The 24,858-nt window shown below is 39.6% G+C and overlaps 1 protein-coding gene across 3 annotated transcripts in view; it reads right to left on the bottom strand.

Moving 5' to 3' along the window:
- TRRAP (transformation/transcription domain associated protein) overlaps positions 1-24,858 on the bottom strand; it is a 77,074-nt gene that overhangs the window by 40,989 nt on the left and 11,227 nt on the right. For 2 of the 3 annotated variants that reach the window (XM_059862001.1, XM_059862002.1), the window contains 23 exons: positions 24,656-24,850; positions 23,926-24,117; positions 22,348-22,513; positions 20,884-21,140; positions 20,042-20,242; positions 18,049-18,227; positions 16,854-17,053; positions 13,981-14,198; positions 13,664-13,861; positions 12,976-13,236; positions 11,851-12,012; positions 11,448-11,544; positions 10,881-11,002; positions 9,312-9,482; positions 8,539-8,607; positions 4,737-4,856; positions 4,298-4,417; positions 3,789-3,953; positions 3,201-3,382; positions 2,733-2,931; positions 2,201-2,329; positions 1,321-1,587; positions 558-764 (listed from right to left, as the gene is read on the bottom strand). In XM_059862001.1, the coding sequence (XP_059717984.1) occupies positions 558-764; positions 1,321-1,587; positions 2,201-2,329; positions 2,733-2,931; positions 3,201-3,382; positions 3,789-3,953; positions 4,298-4,417; positions 4,737-4,856; positions 8,539-8,607; positions 9,312-9,482; positions 10,881-11,002; positions 11,448-11,544; positions 11,851-12,012; positions 12,976-13,236; positions 13,664-13,861; positions 13,981-14,198; positions 16,854-17,053; positions 18,049-18,227; positions 20,042-20,242; positions 20,884-21,140; positions 22,348-22,513; positions 23,926-24,117; positions 24,656-24,850 (4,077 nt within the window). The remainder of the gene's footprint in view (positions 1-557; positions 765-1,320; positions 1,588-2,200; positions 2,330-2,732; positions 2,932-3,200; positions 3,383-3,788; positions 3,954-4,297; positions 4,418-4,736; positions 4,857-8,538; positions 8,608-9,311; positions 9,483-10,880; positions 11,003-11,447; positions 11,545-11,850; positions 12,013-12,975; positions 13,237-13,663; positions 13,862-13,980; positions 14,199-16,853; positions 17,054-18,048; positions 18,228-20,041; positions 20,243-20,883; positions 21,141-22,347; positions 22,514-23,925; positions 24,118-24,655; positions 24,851-24,858) is intronic. The other variant, XM_059862003.1, reaches the window with a different exon arrangement.

Here is a 24,858-nt window from a genome sequence, read left to right as displayed (position 1 = left end):
ACATTTGAGCACACTCAGATATTCTTTCAAAAATTGCTGAGGCATCAATTCCTTAAAAATGTGTATTAGCTGTCCCTTTGGATTGCATTTTAAGACGTGTTTTCAAAAATGTTCCTATGTTGACATTCTGCACCATTCCCCCATTTGTTTAATGTTTCCCAACATACACTGGCTACAGATAAAAGTGATCTAGTTAATCCCACAGAATATATAAAGCCAAACAAGAAAGGATTACTGGAGGATGGCAAAGAATATGGTTCTGCACTTTGTTTAAAGAACTCTTAGAGAATCTTCACAGACCTGTTAAAGAACACTGCTAATGCATGTGCAATGAATTCATCTTGCAGACACTAACCTGACATTTGGAGTTCTAACTTCAATCATAACAGAGCTTAATAAATTACTTGCCATTAAACAGTTGTATTCAGTTACAGATAAGTATCTTTACTTATTTTGAAGCCAAACCATATAAATCAGATTATGCTGCCTTTCAAATCAAACTATTTACTTCCTTGATACAGGAAATACAGTGAGTACCAGAGTAACAGTACAAGTACCTTGAAATGTTGCACTATCAAGTGCAAAATATGTACTAGTTGGGGCACTGTATGGCCCTCCTCCACAATGATTTTTCGTGTCCAGTGAGTGAGCATCTGGTGTCCATCCTCCATTCGAGCAGGCACAGCTGGAGTCAGGATAGCCATGGCCTGCCTGACAATAGCCCGGGCTTCCATTGCATGAGCTTTGAGAAGGCTGTGAAAAACCTGAACAGCAGAGCTTCTCATCAACACTAATACTGTATGCATTTACAGAAACAAAGCATTTCTAAAGAAAGGGAAACGACAATACATATTTTCTAAAAACCACAATTTTTCTCTAAAGGCCTATAATTTGCTAAAAATACCATGATACATCAGCAGCAGAAGGATAGAGCACATACTTCTGTTTCTCTGTTTCCTTTACATTCCCTTTTCTTCCTCCCTCTGCACTGTCCAATTTGAAGTTTTCCCTTGGACATCACATTGTGTTTCAACTGAAGTGTCTCTGTCTCTTAAATGAAGAGACATTCCCAATTTTGCTAATTCAACCAAAACATCTGCTTGTCTTACTTACCCCTCCTGCTTTCACTCTTCTTCACACTTCTTTCTATACTCTCCTACTCCCAAGCAAATCTGTATTAAACCTTTGGCCTGCTGCTTCTGCATTTGTTTGTGGTGTTTGAATTATTCTCAGTATTCAAAACCACCATGCAGCTTCTACTTGGAATCTTACAATAGAAGAAAGCACTCCATGAACTTAACACAAGCCCGTGGTCAATACCTGCAGAACGATCTTCTTGTGAATGGCAAACTTGGCAATGATGTGTGCCAAGAGCAAGTGGCCACTGTACTTGCAGGCTGGGTCCACGCAGGCCTTGGACAGGAGGCAGGGCCAGGCAAAGGTCATCAGGCGCCGCAGTTTGCTGTTCCTGTTCTTGTTGTTGTCGTGGATGTGATGGGGGGCATGCTCCACCAGCAGTGTGGCAAACTGCAGCAGGTAGATCCTCAGAGAATCCAGCATATCAGCCTGTTTTTCTGGATCAAGTACCTAGTTCCAGGCAGAATCAAAGAAGAGAGAATGAAGATGACAAAAAAATTACTTACTTTTATTATTATAAAGGCAAAGTAGCAAATTTTTGCTTTTTGACTGGTTTTTAAGAAGACTAAGAACTAATTATAATTGCTTTCTTGACTCAGTTTAGTACCCAGAAAACAACCTCCTGAAGTGTGAACCTTTAAATTATGAGCACATCTGTGAAACTCCCAAACTGCTAACATATAAAAAGAAATAAATAAAATACCCTAACCCTCATCTTCAACAACATTGGTTTTATAACCTCTGACTGGTTCCATGAGATAGCAGTGAATTAGAAGGACACTGATGCTGGGTCATGGAAAGCTTTCCTTGGACTGGGATTATAGCCAAGTAAGGCCCATTTCTAAAGCCACATTCCAGATCTGAAAACAGCATAAACTGAAAATTGTAGTCCCATCATACTGATTGACTAATAGATCTCACATTCAACATTATGAAGCAATTCAACATAACAGACCATAATATTCAGAAGAGAACAACTAATTCAAACCAGGATGAAAAGTCAAATGAGAGGAGCAACTTTGTTTGAATTTCCAAATCCTTCAATGTAAACAAAGACTGTTACCTTTGTTATAAAAACACTAGTGATGCTTTCTGGATTATCTCCTTCTGGGTTTGGGGGGCCTAACAGCTGTTCACCTTCTCCTTTTTCAAAACTGTACAGGAAAGCAGGATTCAGGATATGTTGCAGCACCTACAGAATATAAAGAAAGCAAGTCTTACTTACTATTGTATTATTCTAATGGCAGGAAACATTCACAGGTAAACCCACCTGTTGGACACACTCACTGATTTACAAAAGGAAACTATACATAAAACCCCAAGAAAAAAGATACACACCAATTTTTCCCCCTCTTTCTTCCTTCCAAGGGCATAGACTCTTAGAAAGTGTAAACTAAAGCAGCCAGCACTGAGCACAAGATGAATTGCTGTCTCTGTTTATTATCGCTCTTCTTCAGGTATGATATTTTCACCTAAATGACTCTGCCAATTATCAAACTCGTTGACATTTAAGTAAGGGAGTTTTGTTGCCCTAGTTCCCAAGAAGAAAATTAAACCTAAATACCAGGCTTCTTTGATTTAATTGCTTTAGTTACCTTGGCTTTGAGCTCATCTCCAAAGTTTGGGTCATTCAAGTCTACAAACCGGAAGAACAAAGCCCGTTTTTGGGGGATACTGTAGTTCTTGGGGATCTCTTCTTCCATGTATTCCTTTAAGAAAGTCATATTGCAGAGAAATCGGCCCGTAAAAGCTCGAAGCAACTGGAAGAGCAACTCTATATCACCATAATTCCTTCTGTGGAAACACATAAAATACAAAGCTTCTGTGAAAAAAATACCCAAACTACTAAGCTGATGAAATTCATCTTTTAAAGGAGCAAAGAAGCAAGAGCAGCCAGTACTACAGGAATGTTTTAAAGTTCATAGGAGTATAAGGAGATATATTACACTTCCTCTTCAATAACTGCAAACCATTTATAGTAGGCCTATACACCTTTACAGTATTTTCAAAATTAAAATTAAAAAAATACATGCAGGGTCTAGGAACTAAAGATTTTTACGTACTTGCAGTAATTCAGTAAGCAATAGGCCAGCAGCTTGGGCTCTTTCCAGTTTGTTGCAGCCATATTCTCCTTCCTATGTCTCTCCTGAAAAGCTTCACTCACCCATACACGTTTCAGCTGATTCACCAAGGAGTGTTGATTTGCTAACCAACATTCATCATTCTTAACAATAATACTTATGATCTGTCCAAAGCAAAACAAGACAAATGCACAGTCAACACACAAGAGATCTGTCAGGAGAAACAATGATATACGAGCACTTGCTTAAGGTCAATTAAGGGTGCTAAAATATTCAACAGCAAAACAAAAGAGTGAAATACAAAATAGTTTAGATTTACAAAAATAATTTTTTTTTTTAGTTTTGTTGTCATGCTGTCCTCTTGTATCCTACTTGACAAAAATACAGAGATAATTTGAGTCTCTTTTCCCTTCTCAAAGCAGCTCTGGCTACAAACACTCCACCTTTCTTCAAGTGTTTTTCTATGAGCTGTTATGCACACACACACTCACTGAAAGCCTGGATGTAAGAGGCCTGTAGCTGAAGAGGTTTCAGCTATCCAGTGCAGAGACAAACAAGATAAATGAGTACCTTGATAGCCTGGAACTGCAGGTCGAGGCGCATGGTGGTGGTGCTGGGGGAGCCAGGTCTCACAGCTGCCTGGGCACCCACAGGCAGCAGCAGGGTGATAAATCGGTTGGGATTAGCTGCCAGCACATCCCGCAGAGGTTTGGCATCTTTATGCTTCAAGAAACTCTGCAAAAGGGGAAGAAATAATTTTAATAACCTTTAAAAGCCAAAATACCAGGCGACTATATCATCCTGTAGCTTTTATATGCCACACTAAAGTTGCAGAGGTTGTATTTCACGTATATAAAAATAACATCTACACTTCAGTAATAGCCTTACATGATCTAGAAAGGTATAAAATCAACACTTCAGGACAAAACAAATACAAAACCAGGAACAGGAACCCTGCAGTCAAGAGTAAGACCATGATTAAGGACTACAAGGTCATACAAGCAAAAAATATGCAAAAAATGTTCATCAGATTTGTCAAGTTGAGGGTTTTCTCCAGCTCCTCTCCCCACACAGCTTACCATAAACATTCTGCTCCACTGTGGATCATTTAAAGTGGCTTCCATCATGAACAGCTCCACAGTCTGGGATGGATGACGTGTCAAAAACTTTATCAGTGGTTCTCTGAATGGACTGCCAGCCTGAAACATTCATAAACCTTAAATTAAAAATGCAGAGTATAGAGTATTTCCCACTAACTTACTACCACTCAGAAAAATACGTTTGACTTGGCATTTATACAGATACAAAATGTTCAGAACTTGCATGATGAGAATTTATTGATACTTTCAAAACTTCACTTCTAAGGGTGTAAGGCAAATGTTAATACCTCCTAAAGGCTTGAAGAGCATATTTTAGCATCAAATGTTCTCACACTATATTTAAAACATTATAATTATCATACACTAATGTTTAAGACTATACAGCAAAAATTTCAGCAATGTTAACTTCCACTTTTACCTCGATTAACATTGCTCGTTCTGTTTTCATAACAACTTCCAGAAGAGGTTTAACCAGAGTCTGTGGGGCAGCTGGGATCAGATGGAATAAATTTATAATTGCTGAACAAATCTTCATTTCCTACAGGTAAAAAGAAACACAATTAAATAAATATTACTGGCTATAATGTATAAAAACAGTATCACACATCTTACTTCTTTTTTTCCCTCTGTATTAGCATAGCCAGCAGCCAAATGCAAAAGGTTAACATAGACACAGCATCTACTTACCATACTGCATGAAAAAAATTGCACCTGTGGAAGTCTGCCCTACCCCCTCTGATAATATCATGGTTTAAATTTCATTTTCCTTGCCAGTGAAGTGGTGTTTTACAGGTAAGAGCTAAACACTGTAATGATACTGCTGATGGGGGAGTTACAGAGTGCTCACTGCTCTACACCAAGTGGGTCAAGCACCAAACAGCCAGACCTTCCCCCCTAAAGCATTTCTGCTATACACCCCACACCCCAGATTACACATGAAGAGAGCTTCAGTTTCCTCACAGCACTGTTCAGCCTATCTCACAAACAGCTGGTTACTGTAAAGTCAGCTCTGTTCTCCCACTAGATATTAAATTCTCCAGAAGTCCAAAGCCATTTTGCTTTTTATTGTGTGATTTAAATAGAGACTGTATTTCAGCTAGCTAGAGTGTAGATTTCCCTTAGTAAGAAAAAGGAAAAGACAAAACAACAAAACCACCCTCACCATCTCTCTAAAACCAAGTTCCAGTATCCAAGATGATTTTACCAAGTGCATTACATTTTCTCAACTGAATTTAAACACAAAGCATTAGGCTGCACTCCTTCAACCTGATCTGCCCAGACAGACCCCACAAGACCCCTCTCATGGACTGAAGTGCAGGGCTGAGAACACATAAAAACCTTTTGAAACCACTTAGGACTTCACAGAACCTAAAAATCCTGCTCTTCCTGGTACAAACAGGCTCAACATCCTTAACTGCAACGTGATCAAAACAGACAAACAGAAGACAATTCACAGCACTACACTCAAAGGCACAATGCACTGTGCCCAAAACACAATGACAAAACTAACAAACCACAAGTTAAAAGAAAAAGTAAAACCAAACAAAACAACAACAAAAGAAACCAAGACAACAAAAAAAAGTTCCTGGTGCCTGCACTGAGTTTCTCACCTCTACCCTTTCCGTGGCATGCTGAACCAAAACAGAAGTCACAGCATGAAAGGAAAAAGCCCATAAAAACATCAAATAAATGTACAAATCAGCACATGCCCCTCTCCAGGCTGCAGTCTAACTTCAGCTCAGTTACTTCCTCATCTCAAACAGAAGGAATGGAGATAATCAGCATCTCACATGCTCCAAACTGTCCTCCAAAGAACTAGGATGAAATTCATGCTTTTTTCTATTTTTACATTGATCAGACATAGCTTCTCAAATATTTAAACTGAACAAAAAAATAATAGCGCTGATTAAGTCAGAGGAAACAACATTATAGCATATTTGAAGACAAATTTGACCACCATCTATTACAAAACCACTTTCACTACTTGAGCTACCAAGCTATGAAGTCCTCTAGGCTGTGATGCAGAATTTCCACCATGGAAATTTCTACCCTCTGACAAGAGGAACAGCTGGAGGCAACCATCTACTCAAAACTTATTCTTTCAATTACCAGACATGACCTGAAATCCCATGCCTTTCCTGGCATGGGAAGAGAGGAAGAAAGATTTTAATCAAATATTTTATTCCCTGGACCAATGAATTCTATTTTAATCACTACTTAATATATTACATTTTAATTTGTTCATCTCTCTAAACAGCCAGATCACAGCTCAGGATCACAGCAGGGCTGTCATAAATTATTTAGGTGAACAAGGCTTCGTTATTCTGGCATCAGTGTGGATCTTTACAACAGTCATCATTATGCAGCATTTCTAACTAATTTTTCAGTTGGTCTGGAGTGACCATTTTCATGTGAAAACTCACTCCACAGACCTTTTAAGTATTCTGTAAGAGGCTTTGCTGACCAGCCTTTATCTGCACAGTGCTGGAGAACTGCCTGACACCACCATCAAAGGGCACCTTCATCCCATGCTGCTGGAAAAGGATGGAATGCTTGGAACAGCACCAGCACAGGGAGGGCACATCAGGCTTTCCTGGTCAGTTCTGTTCTCCACTGAGTGTTTAGCAGCTCCTCTACTCAACCACACAGTCTGAAAGATCCAGCCTACTCCCCAACACTGCTTTTAATGAGTGTCTCAGATGCTGGAATCTCACTAGGATTGTGAAGAAAGGAGAGAAATGCCAGTAGCAATAACTGACCAGTTTCACCATCCCTGTTTTTCAACAGCACAATGTACACACAGACATATGAACACAGCCTGCCACAGCAACTATACAAAGACCAAGCTGTGTGCTCCTGCAGTTTCTCAGAGTTTTTATTTTTAAGGAAACTTTGGAGCAACAACTAGGAAACAGAAAAGTAATATACAATCAGCTTGCATTGACACAATTCTACTTGAAATGTTTCCAGACTTCTCTTGTCCCTCCAGATTCTTTCTCAAGTCTCTGGTGTGCACTCTTCACTCAACTTATCTCTCTAAATGCATAACTACACAGAAAATATCAACAAAAAACATTAAAATCAAAGAAATTCACAACTAAACATGACTTAGTGACAAATAAAAACTGTTCTGGAGGTGCCACATTGTGGTTTAAAAGATTATTGCTACAAAAAATCTGCAAGATATCTGTAATCATCACATTTGAGGAAAAGTAAATTCCAAAAGTATATGAAGGCCTTAGGACTACTCTGGCATGAATAAAATGAGGTTAACTGAAGAATGCACAGTGTTTTAGTTAAAACATAAGAAACCAATCTTATTCTACTTCATTAGAGAACATCTAGGTCTAATATAAAGCAATGACCAAATTCAGATTAAAAGCTCTCTTTGCAATGACAGGAAAGAGAAATGAAAAGCCATTAAGCCATTTCCACATTTTGAGGGAAATAAAAAGCCAATGTAATTTCATTTTAATTTGAGAAACAAATGACATTAATAGAATTCCCCCCATTTTTTTCTTAGGTGCAATCACAAATCTCAACACTTAATGAAAGCATTTAGTAAAATATTAATAGAATTGTGGGACCTCTGGTAATGTACAGGAAACTGCACTGAGGCAGGAATTCCCATCAGTATTGCTAAGAGCACACAGTATTGACATTACACTGCACATTTTTCCATTTAAAAGGGAAGTGATCAGCTTCCCATGCTTCTACACTGAGGCCATTAGTTTTACTGGGAGAGTGATTTTAATGTGATCCCAACTAGTAAATATTGAACTTGGTTTAAGTAAATTAAATTTTAAATTAACTGGGATTATGTTATCATTATGTATAATTTTCAAAAGGCTATATTATGAACATCAAACATACTAATGAAAAATGGGGGATTATGCTGCTGAGCTCACCAGCCATTCCAGTCAAGAACAGATTTCTAAGCAGAAAATCCTGAGGGGGAAAGGAATTACAAATGCTGCTCCCACACTAACCTAGAACAGTCTCCAAAGTAACCATTGTCAGCAGATAAGAAGTTCCTCTTCCTGAGACTTCTAACAGATATTCAATATTCTACATTCTATCCAACGAGTCTGTTAGCTTGTAACAAAGCATCAGTGTGTAATCAGTTACGGCAGCATTTACAACTGAATGAGTTCTTTAATTCCAAAACAATAATACTATTTATTTCTTTTCTTCTCACACAAAAGCATTCATTAACTTACATTTCCATCACTCCGTTGTCCACCTTTGTGTGTAATAACTACAACTTCCATCCATTTACGCAGGTGTTGCTACAAAGAAAGGATAATTAGCATTATTCTTCTAATTAGACTGTTCCATTTTAACATATGCTACAAGAGACAATATAGAGGCAGAAATAATTCTCTGAAGGAAACAAAGGGAAGAATTATCAGTTATTTTCATTCCTCAAGTTTAAAAGTTTGTTGCTAGAAGTCCTCTTCACATTCAAAAAATCAGGGATTGTAAGTACATATATATACAAAAAATTTAAATCCGATAGTCTTACACTCTGATGACTTGCTTGATGTGTATGCATTTAATTATTCATGCAAAGAAGATAAAGAATTCATATACCTAGTTTAAACACTGCAAATAAACAGAGCAACACCTCCCAAAATTTTATAAATCAAGAAACCACCAAAACAGATTAAGTGCATTGAGAAGTAAAATTGTTAAACGTGCAAATGGCACCTTGCTTAAAGATAAATTTGTCCAAGCAAAACTTAGCATAACTAGTTATGTTTTCACTAAAAAAATAAAATATCCTAATTTTTTTCATTTAGAAGCCCACCAGAAATTTACTCAAATTGTTTAAGGAAATTGGGGCTTTCTCTTAATAGTGAAACAAAAATCTTTTACTTCCAACATATACATTGAGTCACTACTGAACGTCTTTGATTTCTCACCAATAAAAATAGTAGCTAGAAGAAAATTTCTTCTGGAAGAGCTAAAATAAAAACTTGGATGGGCTTACCATCATCTGATCACAGAATTTATCATTGAAAGAGTTTGGGAAAAGCCTGGTGACTGAGGTCAGACGATTCACAACATTGAGGGTCAGACTCCGATAGTCCCCCAGCATCATCAGCAATGGCCTCATGTGGGTATGGATTTGATCAACTTCTATGGTAGCTCCTTCCAAGAACTGCAAGAGAGGGCACAATGAAGATACAGGTGGAGAGGGACATGACTTCTGTGCAAGCATTTCTCTTAAAAGGATCCAGCTGACTTGATTTTTCTTTTATTTTGCTCCTTCAATACAATAGTTCAAGCAACATCTAGTGCTAGAAATATACACAGTGACAAGATGGATTTGGGAAGCACTGAGGTATTTCTGACACACAGCAGGACATTCCATTAAATAATCAAGTAGGAGATCATAATTGTAGACAGACTGAAAAACTGCTACAGCTATAAATTAAATACACAGCTATGAACAAATTACTTAGCCACTATATTAAGAACTGCCTGTGAATCTGGCTGAAGGCAATAGAGCAAATTTCTGTGTTACAATCTGCATGCATCCTGAGCAACAGAAAAGGTCAAAAGAGCCTGGCTGCAAGCAGCCAGAGAGAATATTTCCTGTCATAACCAAATATCCTGTGGGCTTGTTTATCCCAGGAAAAAAACAATCAGACAAACCTGATGTATAGGTCAGAACAACCCTTATTTGCTACCTCTCAACCCAACTATGTTGTTAACAAGCCATAAATAGTAAGTGCCTTCCTTCTCATGACCACAGTGACATGAAAAGTCACACAACCTCTGGCCAGTCAATGGCACAAACAAATGCAAACCACCATTATTACTGCAGTTACATTCTCTGTTCCATGTCAGCCCATCTACACAGCATTACAAAGAGGCTGCAAGTAATTTCATTAGCTTTTTTCTTTTCATTTAAAATAACGGAATTCAAATCTTGCTGAATCAGAATTAGGCACAGCTATTGAACAATAAATCATGATGAAAGAATACCCTTTCCCTGTTCTTCCAGCCTTTATAGATGATAATGTAGCATCCACAGGTCAGACAGGGCAGTGTAAGGCAAGGACACTAATTCTGACCTCAAACAGGACAGTCAGGGTCCTGCTCCTTAAGGTAACCATCACACTGTGATGCAGGTCTAACTCTGCTGTCCAAAACCAACTATGGGATCTCCACTACTTCTTTTAGGAACACAGACAAAACATACAATTTTTACAATAAAGCCAAGCCTGTACATTTGAAGCTATTTAGAAAAAAAGACTCATTTACAAAGAGCAGTCCAACAGAAAGAGGGAAAGACTGCACAGAAAGACTGAAAGATTTACCATGGTCCTTATCCAAGAGCTTATAATTCTTAATTGCAACCTGGATAATTCTTTATGGCAAAGTTCAAATCCCAAACAAACACATCTGACACAAACTTCTATCAGCATCACTAACAAAAACTGAAAAGAGCAACAATATTTCCTCTAGAGAACTTCCCCAAGAAGTCTTGTACCAAGGAAGTTAAGCAGAGAGAACAATGGCCTCAAAAGGAAAGTTGTTTTAATACAGTCACCTTTCTCATGCATGCTTCTCCTGCCTCCTGCAGCTCGTTATTTGTTGAATTCAGTGCCTTGAAAAGTGCAGCAATGATTTTCTCTCTTGACTGAGGCAAGTAATTGCAGGCAGCTAGAGCATCTGCAAATATCAAAGTAAATTTGTTCTCTTTGTTAACTCAATTTCAAAGGAGAGGAGAAAATAAACCCTAATTCTACACTGTTTCTCTTATAGTTTTCTTTTCATGTCATCTCAAATTTCAGCTAAAGTACTGTATGCATTGCCAAAATCAACAAGTATCATAAAATAGTAAAAGAATGAGAATTCTATTAACATTCTATAGTTTTCCTAATGCTTTATAACATAATTAATCTTAAAATATTTTGGGTTCCTTTCAGAAAACTGAATTCTAGTCATTAAGAAGGCAGCAATACTTTCCCATTATTCTCTCCATTAAACTGTAACCTCAGGAGAGCAGTCATCAGTCTTCAGTGCTCAGGTTTTCTGCTGATCTCAGGAAGCAGACTGCCCATTGCTCACAAGGACATTTAACTGCATCAAGTCTTGTTTAGGATGTTTTACTTACTTAAGGCTGCAATTCGAAGAGGTACAAGTGATGGAAGACTTTTGTAGCAAGGTAGTTTCATTAGGGCAGCATCTTCAGCCTCACACAAATTCAGTAACTAGGGAAAAAATAAACAATCATTTTAATATTGCTACTCACATTTGAAACACCACTATCTCACCCCCACCTTTACAGACAGCTTTTCATCTACAGCACTTTTCATCTTAACTCAAAAACAGAGGATCCTCTGCATTGACTGCTGCAGGCAAAGCAGACTTCATTTGATGTTTCAAAAGGGAAATTCTTGCTTTTCAGTCAAAGTTTAAAATGCACAAATTAAAATACGTACTTTTTACAATGAAAGTACTCACACCATCATACAGAAGCATCTACATTCAAAGATGAGAACATAAAAACAAAGTACCTCTGTGTAGAAAACCTTGTGTTCCACAACATTCAGATCCATTGTAAACAATCTGGGCTGCAGAGTTGTGCAAAATGTATTTCCCTCCATCAGGCCAATCTGGGCATTTGCAGGTTGGTGCCGAAGCAAATGCTTTTTAGGAGGAACCATGTCCTGGAGTACCTACGTGATGGAATTTAGATTACTGAATTAGCAGCTATTGAAATGACCCCACAGACCCAGCCACCAAGAAGACACCATTAGTCATGGCTCTAGGTTTCTATCCATTTTCTCTTGTAGCTCCAGATGTGTCTTGAGAAGAAATTAAGCTAGAGGAAAAGCAATTCTCTGAATTACTTTGATTCACAGTCAGTTCACAAAACAGTGGAGTAGCTGTAATAAATACATATTCTCTGTGAACAGATCTATGATATTTAGTAACTTCAGACAACATTGTGAACAACAAAGAAATTCACAGACTGAAGCATTTCAAACAGTCAAGAAACAAGACTATTTTAAGCTCCTAAAACATGAGAAGACCAAAAAAGTTTGTGTAACTTTTTTCCATTACACCAACTTCTCACCTTCCTCATTATACAGCCTCAGCAAAGTAAGATATCAATTAAGGAGTTTCTCAGCATAATCTGGAATGTTATCATGGCCCTTAAGACTTATGTGCATTCAATTATCTTCCAAAAGACTAAACAATATCAGTTTTAAGGAGTATCTAGCCAAAAGGTATTTCAACCAGCTTTGAAGTTTATAGTCTCTTTCTGGATAGGGAAAGGCATGGCAATGATGCCATATATTTAGAACAGCAAAACTGAGTATCAAAATGTAATGCCTATATGGCCTAGCCTATGTCTGATTGGTGGCAGGATGAGCAGCCCATAATTTAAGGAAGTAAATCAACCTGAAGACACTATAAATACTGGCTAAGTGTCAAGCAGAGCCTGTATGAATCTCTGTAGTGCTCCAGCCATTATGTAAGCTTGAACAACAAAAGGTAGCAAATGACAAACACATGCCATCAAAGCACTACAAATTTAATTCACTAGTGTGCAAAAACGTAGCAAGAAAAGCATTTCTGTAAATCCAAACTGGAAAACAACTTTAAGCTCCAGTTCAGTGAATATTTCTGCTTACCTCTTTATGTGGCTCCATGATGACTGTGACACTTTTGCCAGTGACCTGTGCAAGCACCTGCAATGAATGCATGGCTTGTTTCCTCACAGTGGAGTTTGGAGAGGTCACTTCTCGAACAAGGTCATGTGTGACATGATGGAAGGACTTTTCCTGTGCTGCAAGGATTTCTTCTGTTTTTTCTTCATCTTTTAAAGGAGTTGCACATCTAATCAAGAGCTGTTCTAATGTGGTCTTTGCCATAGCAACTGCTCCATTGGAAACCTGAGGCATCAGAGATCATTTTTATCAGCTAAGTACAGAACAAAGATCACAAATCTACACCTTACTCACCAACTTAGAATTTGATTTTGATGAATCCTGTGATTCTGATTTCCAACTAAGCTTAGTGATTCTGTGGTAAGTGGCAGTGAATCTGTGTTCTTCTGTGATCTACGTGTGGCCTGTACATTTCTATTCTGAAAGCAGCAAGTGTAACCTCAAAAACTTCAGCAAAATTATGTGGAAAAATCTGACCTCATTCCTAACTTCAGAATTTGGTTTGAATTAAAATTACTAGAATTCACTAACTCTTGCAGGTAAAATGCATTTTGAAGTTCAGTGAAATCGATATTACTAAGAGTTCAACCTGTGTGAATTTAAGGTCAGAAATTTTCCCCACACTATTTGATAAAATTCATTCATTACATACCTCTCCAGTTAGGTCCATCATAACAAAGAGAAGTGCCTTCAGGAAAGTCTGCTGGTTCTGGAGGACCCAGATCAGTGGCAGCCGTTCCATAAGAAATTTAATGGACACAACACCTCCTAGTTTAGCATACCAAGCCTGCTCATAGCAGCAAGCACACAGACGTTCCACAATGTATGAAAACAAGGGAAGCTGACAAGCCTGGAAACAAAGAAATTGATCAGTTTCCTTTTCCCATCCTCTGGTAGCCTCCAAAATTTTAGAAGCAAAATGGCATTGGCTGAAACTCAATCATTTCAATACACTTTTTAAAATCTTACCCTTTCCTTTGAACCCAAGATGATGCTTGCAACATCAAATATCACTGCTAGGGCCACCTCTCCTATTTTGCAGAGCTCCTTCTCCTCATATGCCATGCAAATGGCTATGGCATCAATAAGCACCAAGGGATCCATGCCTTTCGACCCATTTTCTTCACTGTGAAACATGGCTGTGCTAGGCTGGCTCCCAACCTGATAGCACTGCAGCAAGAAAGGACCTGGAATTTGTAACAGGGAATGGGGGGGAGGGGAAGTAAAGATAAAACAATGGATATTTCAATATGAATAGTTTTTTAATTAGGTTTTACTACTCCTCGGACTAGCTGATGGCAAAACCAGTAAGCCCTGTGCCTATTTGCATATAAATGGATCGAAAGGCATCCTTCACTCCTAGGAGAAAAAAGATTACATCTACTTGAATATTTTCTTCTATGCACTGCAAGAAGATTAATTAAAAATGAAGAGTCATAAAAATCCCAGTTACATTAATGTGACAATGAAGAGTGATATGCTTACAATATGCCTTTTACAAAATTATTTGTCATACAGCCCAAACAAAAAGTTTTCTTCTTGGATATTAGACACTGCAATGCTCCAACATTTACTTAGTTCCCCTAAAGGTCCTTCAAAACCACAACTGGAAGCAACCTAATTAAAGACCATCTGCAAATAGTACTGTGAGTATTAAGTTACACAAATGCTCTGGAACTGTATAAGCTGTTCTGTGCTGCAGTTATTTCATTGCTGTAGGATTTGCAGAGCATTATTAGGTGACTGATTGCTTCCTAAAATTTGTTTAATAATTCCCGCTGCTCTAAAGAATTAAAACATAATTCTACCATCAAACAAAAATCCAGTGCAGCTAACCAGAAGGAACTGAAATATCGTGATTTTAAAACAAACAGCTGTGTGTACAAGCACTGAGCTGTGCCCACCTCCCCTAGACACCCAGAGCCATGTCCCCTCACTCACCACACTGTGTGTACAGCACTGAGCTGTGCCCAGCTCCCCTAGACACCCAGAGCCATGTCCCCTCACTCACCACACTGTGTGTACAAGCACTGAGCTGTGCCCAGCTCTCCTGGACACCCAGAGCCATGTCCCCTTACTCACCACACTGTGTGTACAAGCACTGAGCTGTGCCCAGCTCCCCTGGACACCCAGAGCCATGTCCCCTCACTCACCACACTGTGTGTACAAGCACTGAGCTGTGCCCAGCTCCCCGGGACACCCAGAGCCATGTCCCCTCACTCACCACACTGTGTGTACATGCACTGAGCTGTGTCCAGCTCCCTTGGACACCCAGAGCCATGTCCCCTCACTCACCACACTGTGTGTACAGCACTGAGCTGTGCCCAGCTCTCCTGGACACCCAGAGCCGTGTCCCCTCACTCACCACACTGTGTGTACAAGCACTGAGCTGTGCCCAGTTCCCCTGGACACCCAGAGCCGTGTCCCCTCACTCACCACACTGTGTGTACAGTACTGAGCTGTGCCCAGCTCTCCTGGACACCCAGAGCCATGTCCCCTCACTCACCACACTGTGTGTACAGCACTGAGCTGTGCCCAGCTCCCCTGGAGCCCCAGAGCCATGTCCCCTCACTCACCACACTGTGTGTACAGTACTGAGCTGTGCCCAGCTCCCCTGGACACCCAGAGCCGTGTCCCCTCACTCACCACACTGTGTGTACAAGCACTGAGCTGTGCCCAGCTCCCCTGGGCACCCAGAGCCGTGTCCCCTCACTCACCACACTGTGTGTACAGCACTGAGCTGTGCCCAGCTCCCCTGGGCACCCAGAGCCGTGTCCCCTCACTCACCACACTGTGTGTACAGCACTGAGCTGTGCCCAGCTCCCCTGGACACCCAGAGCAGTGTCCCCTCACTCACCATACTGTGTGTACAGCACTGAGCTGTGCCCACCTCCCCTGGACACCCAGAGCTGTGTCCCCTCACTCACCACACTGTGTGTACAGTACTGAGCTGTGCCCAGCTCCCCTGGACACCCAGAGCCATGTCCCCTCACTCTCCACAGTGTGTACAAGCACTGAGCTGTGCCCAGCTCCCCTGGACATCCAGAGCCATGTCCCCTCACTCACCACACTGTGTGTACAGCACTGAGCTGTGCCCAGCTCCCCTGGACACCCAGAGCTGTGTCCCCTCACTCACCACACTGTGTGTACAAGCACTGAGCTGTGCCCAGCTCCCCTGGACACCCAGAGCTGTGTCCCCTCACTCACCACACTGTGTGTACTGTACTGAGCTGTGCCCAGCTCCCCTGGACACCCAGAGCTGTGTCCCCTCACTCACCACACTGTGTGTACAGTACTGAGCTGTGCCCAGCTCTCCTGGACACCCAGAGCCATGTCCCCTCACTCACCACACTGTGTGTACAAGCACTGAGCTGTGCCCAGCTCCCCTGGACACCCAGAGCCGTGTCCCCTCACTCACCACACTGTGTGTACAAGCACTGAGCTGTGCCCAGCTCTCCTGGACACCCAGAGCTGTGTCCCCTCACTCACCACACTGTGTGTACATGCACTGAGCTGTGCCCAGCTCCCCTGGACACCCAGAGCCATGTCCCCTCACTCTCCACAGTGTGTACATGCACTGAGCTGTGCCCACCTCCCCTGGACACCCAGAGCCATGTCCCCTCACTCACCACACTGTGTGTACAAGCACTGAACTGTGCCCAGCTCTCCTGGACACCCAGAGCTGTGTCCCCTCACTCACCACACTGTGTGTACATGCACTGAGCTGTGCCCAGCTCCCCTGGACACCCAGAGCTGTGTCCCCTCACTCACCACACTGTGTGTACAAGCACTGAGCGGTGCCCAGCTCCCCTGGACACCCAGAGCCATGTCCCCTCACTCACCGCACTGCTGAGCCACGGCCACCATGGTGTAGTGGCGGATGAGGCTGGCCACGAAGGGCAGGGCGCTGGGCCGCAGGTCCTTGATGACGGCCGACATGAAGGCCCCGGTCAGGGCCTGCTCGAAGGTCTTGCGGGCCGGCGTGTCCTGGGCCTTGTAGCGGTGCGAGATGATCACACTGGGGATGGACTTCTCTGTGAAGCTGGAACACAAGGGTGTGTTCAACAGAACCCCGAACTGCAGCACCCCCCAGGCCAAACTTCATTCACACTCTGCTCTCCATATCCAAGTCCTTCTCCACCTCCTGTTTTCCCCTCATTTTGATAGAGCTAGACCAGTCCGTTCAGCCCAAATTAATTTTGTCAGCCACTGGTCTCCAGCATGATGGATAGCTTAATTTCATCAGGAACATTTAAAGCCAGTGGTTCAGAAGAAGCCACATATATATAATAATAGGTACACAGGCATCACACTGCAACTCAATTACAGAATGTCATTTTCAATATTTTGACATTTTTCCCTTTTTTAAAATGACATTTGATTTTAATCTTGAATGATTGAAACATTATTTATCAAATCACTGCTCAACAAAACGTATTCATTGCAAATCTATATTTACGTCAAGTCTAACAAGCCCAAACTGTGAAAGCTACTACGCTCTTTAGCTGCACTTACTACATTGCAAGAGTCAAAGTCAGCCCACACTTCTTGGGCAAAGATGTTAAAGTCGTCAAAAAGCAATAAACTCATGAAATATCAATGACTAGAATTGCAAAACACGTAATAAAAGCTCCAGTAAAAGGCTCCCACACCAAGATAAATAGAGGCTGCGTGTGACTGTGCTATAGCTTAGTCACCAAATGAAACTGAATTTTGTCTTTCACTTTAGTAAAAGCTTAGATGTACATACAAAGTGTCACAATCTAAATTAATCTCTAAAATACAATTAAGCACTAGAATATTCCAATTATTTAAAAAATGAAACTAAAATTAATCATATTGATCATATGTAATAGATTATACACAGGATTGTAATTAGGGGAAGAAAATTAAACTATGAAACATTAACATGTCACTGGCATTAAAAAACATGCTAACAAAACTCCTTTTCACCAGCAGGCAAAAACCCCGTGAATTGCACAGACTAATCACTGTCTCTAAACTGGATTGCTCCAAGACACCATAAATTTTACATACACATTTACGTTTAAAGAATTGTCATACTTGGGGTGTGCAAGGAGCTGGTACAGTGCATGTTTGTTATCATCCAGGCTCATCATGGCCACCAGGAAGCACTTGATGACCTCCCAGGCCTGCCTGCGGTAATAGGGCTCCGTGTTGGCACTCTTCAGACAGTCCAGGGCCGTCTCGATTGCCTGCAATGCAACAAGAGAACCCACACACTCCTTACTCTTGGCTTTTACCATTAGGTCATTAATCAAGGGAATGGGATCATTAATATATATTAAAAGTAGCTTTCAAAGTGGGCTCAGTTTGGAGTGCCCGAGTTAGGGAATGCAGAGAGGGCCTGAGAGCGTGACTTGAAAACACCACGGTATTTTCTGAGCTTTTGTACGTGCTGAGTTTCATGGCAGACACATTTACCTCCATGGTCAGAAAGCATTTCAAGTCATGGGTGAAATAAACCTTCACTGTGTCCCTCCCCTTTCCCAAAAAGAAATTTTCCTTGTCTTCCCTTCAGCAATAATTGCTGCGTCAAATCTCTTTATACTGTATGTATACAATGCGTTTATATCCATATATAAGTGGTACCTTTCCGTGCATGATGAAATGTCCCTGTAAGCAACTTCTAAACACCTGTTATTTAATGGAAATAGTACTCTTCCTTTGCAAGATTTAATACATTCAAGAGTAATTCGAATCAATCTTTTAAGACATGAAGATGATTAAAAAAGGGGAGTACATCTCTTTGGGAAATTTCTATTTTGTGTTCATATATATAGAGATAATACATAAAAGCACAACTGTCTAATTCGTATCCTTTTCCCACAAAAGACTGGAAGATAAATGAGATGGGCATTAAGTAAAAAAAAAAACATGTAAAAATTGTTCTGGAATGCATGAAAAAAGAAATTATCAATTGCAAGTTAAAGCTAAACATTCATGCTTAATAAGTTTATGCAGAAAAAGCCCCTGCTACAAAGTGGGCATTTTTCTTCCTTGGTATTTCCACTTACTTAACTTATCATCCCAAGTTTTTATCACAGCATCTCAATGAAAAGAAAAATAAGTTTTGGACAGACCACAAAAGTCTACCAGGGCACTAAAAGAAAACAAGGATTTCTTGTTTTCAATTTATTCCACCTTTTTTTTTCTTTGTACTTTGACATTTCCTTTTCATAGATACAAAGTGTTCAGCAGATAACACTTTCTTGGTCACCACTGAGCAGCTGCAGATTGCTCCATATCAATGTTAGATGCTAAAATCCTTTGGAAAATTTAGTTAGAATTAAACCTAGCAGGACAGGTAAATGTCAACAGCTACAGTATTTATATGTATTCAATTCATCAGCTTCAGTACAGTGGAGAAATCAGTAAATCTGCATTTTAAGAATCACTTTTCCAAGCTATTTTTAAGCCTGTTGGCTGGATGGAGCCAGAGAGCCAGCTGCCTGTGAAGAAAATTGCTTACTACATTCAGATGGTATCTACTTATGAAAGTCTAATTTAAAAGGTAAGCATTAAAACTCTACAGACCAAATTATCTCAGAATCCAGCTTCACTCTCAGATATTAGATTGCTGTAATTAGTGAGAACTAAGCACTTGTGATACACCGTGACTGCCAGATGAAAGCCAGTACAGTACAAAGTGCTTCTAGAGACAGCAAACAAAACCAAATCACTGGAGTCATGAGAACAATCCCCACTGAAGAATTTCTACAGTAAAATTTTGATACACTTCAAAAAGCAAATAAGGACTTTTAGATGAGACTCCTGCTCCTAACTAAGCAATATACCAGAAGTTCCAACCTCACCCATTCTGTGAAAACATTTATTTGGGCCAGTTTAGCTCCCTACCCCATCACTTTGTAAGAGCAGTACAGCATGCCTAAATCTGTTATTTTGGGGGTGAAATCTTACACAGTTCATAGAAGAAATCAAGAAAGAACTTCCAGACAGATATTTTTAAAGTCAGTTACTCAGCACTGACAGTAGCTTAAGCCCTTACCTTTTCCATTGGGAGCTGAATGGATGCTTTACAGTCTGAAAATTCAATTGTAATACTGGGTCCTTGGATTTCTGTGACCACATATTGTAGTTTCTGTGATTCCTTCAACATCTTCCTGTTACTTCCACCAAATTTCCCAAGCACACGATAAGCCACGTGGGAGATGCTGTCAGCAGGATTGCGCAGGGTTCTCCACAAAGCCTGGGGGTTTAAGGTACACAGGCAGGCCAGGCTTACTTCAGCATTGTTCAGGTTGTCATGTAAAAAAAACATCTCACTCCAACATTTTTCAAGGTGTAATGTAAAAAAAAAGTCAGGGAAAACACTTTATTCTTGTATTTAGGTAACTGACCCTGCATAAGTTTCTTATCAAGGTTGAATATCAGCAGTCTCAGTCCACAACAGCCCAAGTGCTTTGTAACAAGGTTGTCCTAAACGCAGTTTAGATTAGACTACTGTCACAGCTACAAAATCTTTGCTGTCTTGGAGTGCAGTTTCATGTTTATGATAAATATTAAACAACACTGTTGATTAAAAAAGCAAGCCAGTTAAGGCTGAACTGAATTAAGCTCAGAGCTAGTTTTGAAATAGAGAAGCAAAAAAAGTAAATAGAATGTAACCATTTAACAAAGTATAAAGGAGAAACAATTCATTCCCTTCTAAGTTTTCAGAGTTTTCAGTTTAACAGCACAACACCAACTACCCTTCTACACTCACATCAGACTGGTACGGGTTTCATGACAGATTTTTCAAGTTTTTGTAACCAAAGCCTCACACAAATTTCTGACGGTATTCAGCAAAGCAGTGACCTCTTGTGGTCCAACAGGAAACAATACATTTACCTGCATGAGCTCAGCTCGAACTGGCTGAATGTGGTCATACAGAAAGTCTGGCTGCAAGTTATCCACACACAATTCCAGAGTTCTTAAGCCCTGGCTAACCAGGGTCTGGGATCCATTGAGGGCTGACACCAAGGGGTCCATGAGCATTGGCAGATAAGGCAGCAGCGAGCTCAGACGAACGGGCACAGTGAGGCAGAGCTCCACAAACAAGTCTTTCATGTGCTGCTTGTGAAGGCCACTTTGCAACATATTAAGTCCTGAAAGTTATGGATAAGTTACACACTCACAGGAAAAAAATAGTCCACAGTTTGCTGTTCAAAATTGCTATTTTATCAGTTCAGGAGAATCTGATGTTTTAAAACACTGTAGAGCTTATAGCTCTGTAAATAATGGATTTATAAAATATTAATACCATTCTAACTTACATCTAAGGATGTCAGGCAGTGAATGCTTTTTTATCTACACACATATAGAAGAAAAAGCATCTATACATATTTTAAAGTTTAATATTAGACTCAGTAAGGCAGCATTTGAATACAGCAGATAGAAAAGAAAAAAAGATAATTTGATTCAAACCTCGATCTTGTAACAATAAAAAATAAACCCACACAGAACTTTTTAAAAAATATTTTGAATCCTGAGAAGAAACATTCAGTGAATCCAAGTGTATTAATTGCCCTATACAGACTAAGCACACTCCCCAAGTGATTTTTCTCCCCATAAAGATTTCACATATTGCATGAATCTACTGACATGAGTTTTACATAATGATTTATTGATAACATATATATTTGCTAACTACAATAAAAATTGTCTCTACAGGTGTAGATCTGAACCAGTCTACAGTCCTGGAATAGTTCTGATTAGCTCGTCCTTAGGTTTAAGTAGCTCTCCACATTTCACTCTCAGTATTTCTGGAACATAGTTCTTGCAAGCATAAATGCTCAATTAATCAAACTGACTTATTTCCATTTCTTTCTGCAGTCTGGCACTACTTGAAGTTCTGTTTATCATGCCCTTGCAGGTGCACACACATGCCCTCAACTGCAGAACAGCCAGAGCTTCGCTGCCATGTTCTCCCCACAAAACCAGTGGTGGCCTGGCAACGTTGCTTCACCTACTCAGTCATCCCCCAAATGCTTTATGCCAACAATATTACCCATTGCAAAAAACCCCAAACAAGTAAAAGAAACAATCAAGAAAACCCCGACAGCCCCACAAAGAAGAAAAAAAACAAGCAGCAGAAATTGTGAAGCAGCCAAAACTATGGAGCCTGAAGCAGCTGACAGTAAATGAAAATAAGCACATTCAAGGTATTTAAATCAATCACTAAACTCAAAATCAGAAGTTACTTATCAGGGGTAGAGCTTTAGTTTTGAGGGGTTTTCAACTACATAACATAACTTGATTCTATTCACATAAAAAAATCAGAAGCTGGGGCAGGGAAAGAAGGTGTTGTTCTACCTTGCAATAAGTTTGGTAACAGCGGCAAGAATTCTTGGTATAACAGATCATGACTGCCTCCTCCAATAGATCTGAACAGTGCTCTGAGCAGCAGGAAATAGTTATAGGGCTCTTTGGCAGTCTGTGCAAGTTCCATAGAGCTGTTCACAATCTTGTGCAAATGTGGCTATAAAGAAAATAAAGCTTGAAGATTAATAAAATACCAGTTTTGTCATCATTGTACTGTACAAGAGTTTAGCATGAGATTCTGCAAATCTGACACAATGAGAAAATATTTCCTCTCAAGTACCTGGGAATGGGGAGCAGAAATCAGAGGTGTCAGAATGAAAAGAGAAGACTCTTAACAATATTGATTTACCCCTGATCTAATTTCATTGTTAGTTCTTAATTTTTGTGAAAGCTAAAATTTCATTTTGAAAGCAAACTCTCTCAAGTAAAAAAGGCTATGGAACTTGTGGCCTTTCTAGAGCAGAGGACATGAACACCTTTACAAGATTCATTAAAAATAGTTGATAAATACCAGTATTCTCATGGACTAGAGACAAACAGCAACGTGTCTGGATATTATTAACATCTAAAAAGCTTTCTACATTGCTAGGCAAATGCTGCAAACAGCCTTCATCATTCAATTGAAGTGTGTGTCCAAGGCCCCTAGCATTCATCCTAGAGAAACAAAGTAACAGAGCATGAAACTGTGAAAGTAGCAAATTACACTCTTTAAACTTCATCACCATCTTATAAAATCCAAATGACCTTGATTCTGATGACAAACTGCAAGAATTAAAGCAAAATTATATGAATATTGCTTCATATTACTGTTAGTTTTCAAAGATTCTGGGAAATTGGTAATCCCCCCTGTATCAGAAATTTTGTTTGGTACAAAGTACAAGGAAGAAAAGCAAAGAGAAACTATGAGAGAACAATCAGTGTTCCATTAAATCCCTAATGTCTTTTCTAGATACAGGCAGCTGCTGCTTTTATGAGGAAAGTGCACTCTTGCTACAAGCTCAGCATTTCTAAATTCACTGAATAATGAGATGATCTCATCAACATAAATAGATCCTTGGAATACATAATATGTTGTCAGTAGAAAGAATAGCTTTCCTTAAGCCCAGGCTTCCCAAGAGCATAGAAAAATCTAACTCAAGAGATACATGTCACTGAATATGACATGAGAGAACAAGATTCACCAACACACAAAAAAGTGATTTCAATCCAAGCAAAAATCTTAAGTTAATACAGAAACAAAGAGAAAACATGCAAGAATTTATGCATGTCCTGACCATGAAGTTACATGGCTTATGGCAATCACAGACCACAGTCATGTATCAGCCACTTCTACTGAGAATTAGTACATCACTTCATAGTTTCAAATATGAGGAAAATATTCACAGAAACCATATCTTATAAACAAGAGAATGTACTTGGAATTTGGAAAAAAATTGAGATGTGTCACAAATAGTGCTTCTAACATTAAATGACTCTCGAATTAAACATCAAATAACTCGTGTTACTGTGCAAAACTCTTAGGAGTGCTGTTTTTAGAGGAGACTTATTTTTAAAACAAATGACCTTTACCTTCAGCATTTGTTCATTTTCAGCTGCAAATAGTGAAACTGAGCCAAAGACTAACTTGAACAGCTTGAGATACAGATTGGAGAGTTCCACATTAGAGCCCATTTCTGGCAGACGATCCAGAAGATACTCCACCAAAATGGTTGCAAAGAGAGCAGAGGTAGTAGGGTTTGCCAAGAAAGAATTGGCAACAATCTATAAAAGGAAATCACAAAGAACTTATTAGTGCTGTAATAAAAAGAACAAAAGGATAAATGCACTATGCATTAAAAAAAAACCCTAAGATAAATTTCTTTCCCCATCTCCACTGCTACCCAAGTGATTCTGTTTGTCCTCAGTGGAAAACAACAATCTACCTAGCTTAATGTTGAAGCCTTAGATTAATTTTAAATTAATATTATAGCATTTTCATTCTGTAAAACAGTAGAACATGAGCACAACAAGCCCAACAAAACAACAAGTTCATAATGTTCAGTACTTTTCAAGAATGAAGTCCACTCATATTTTCTAAAATTTAGTGTTCATGTTTGTATTGAATCACTTAGGTAAAGTTTTTTGAAAATCCATTTTTACATTATTTTCATAGACTACTATTTATATAGACTGGTTCAAATCTCATGTGCTAATTTCAATATTATTATTGATAATTCTACATCAGTCATACGTACCTCAAGGCATAAGCTCTTTCCTACATGCTGTTCATTATCAATTTAAGAAGTAAACAGTAACATACCTGAAGAGCATAGTTTTTAGAGATCCTCTCCACCATGTAAGGAACAGTAGTTTGAAAGATTTCTTTAAAAGTTAAAGGGTTCATCATTGTGAACACACCAGCAAAATGCTCCAGAACTTCCTTTTCCTCTTTCATCCTGACTGTCTGACAGTTTGCTACTCGAACATATGTCTGTCCATTTCCTGCTATTTGCACCTACAGCA

This window comes from Haemorhous mexicanus, chromosome 17, assembly GCF_027477595.1.
Source record: "Haemorhous mexicanus isolate bHaeMex1 chromosome 17, bHaeMex1.pri, whole genome shotgun sequence".
NCBI lineage: Eukaryota > Metazoa > Chordata > Aves > Passeriformes > Fringillidae > Haemorhous > Haemorhous mexicanus.
Note: the sequence above shows the minus strand (reverse complement) of the source record. Positions and strands in the feature narration are given on the sequence as shown.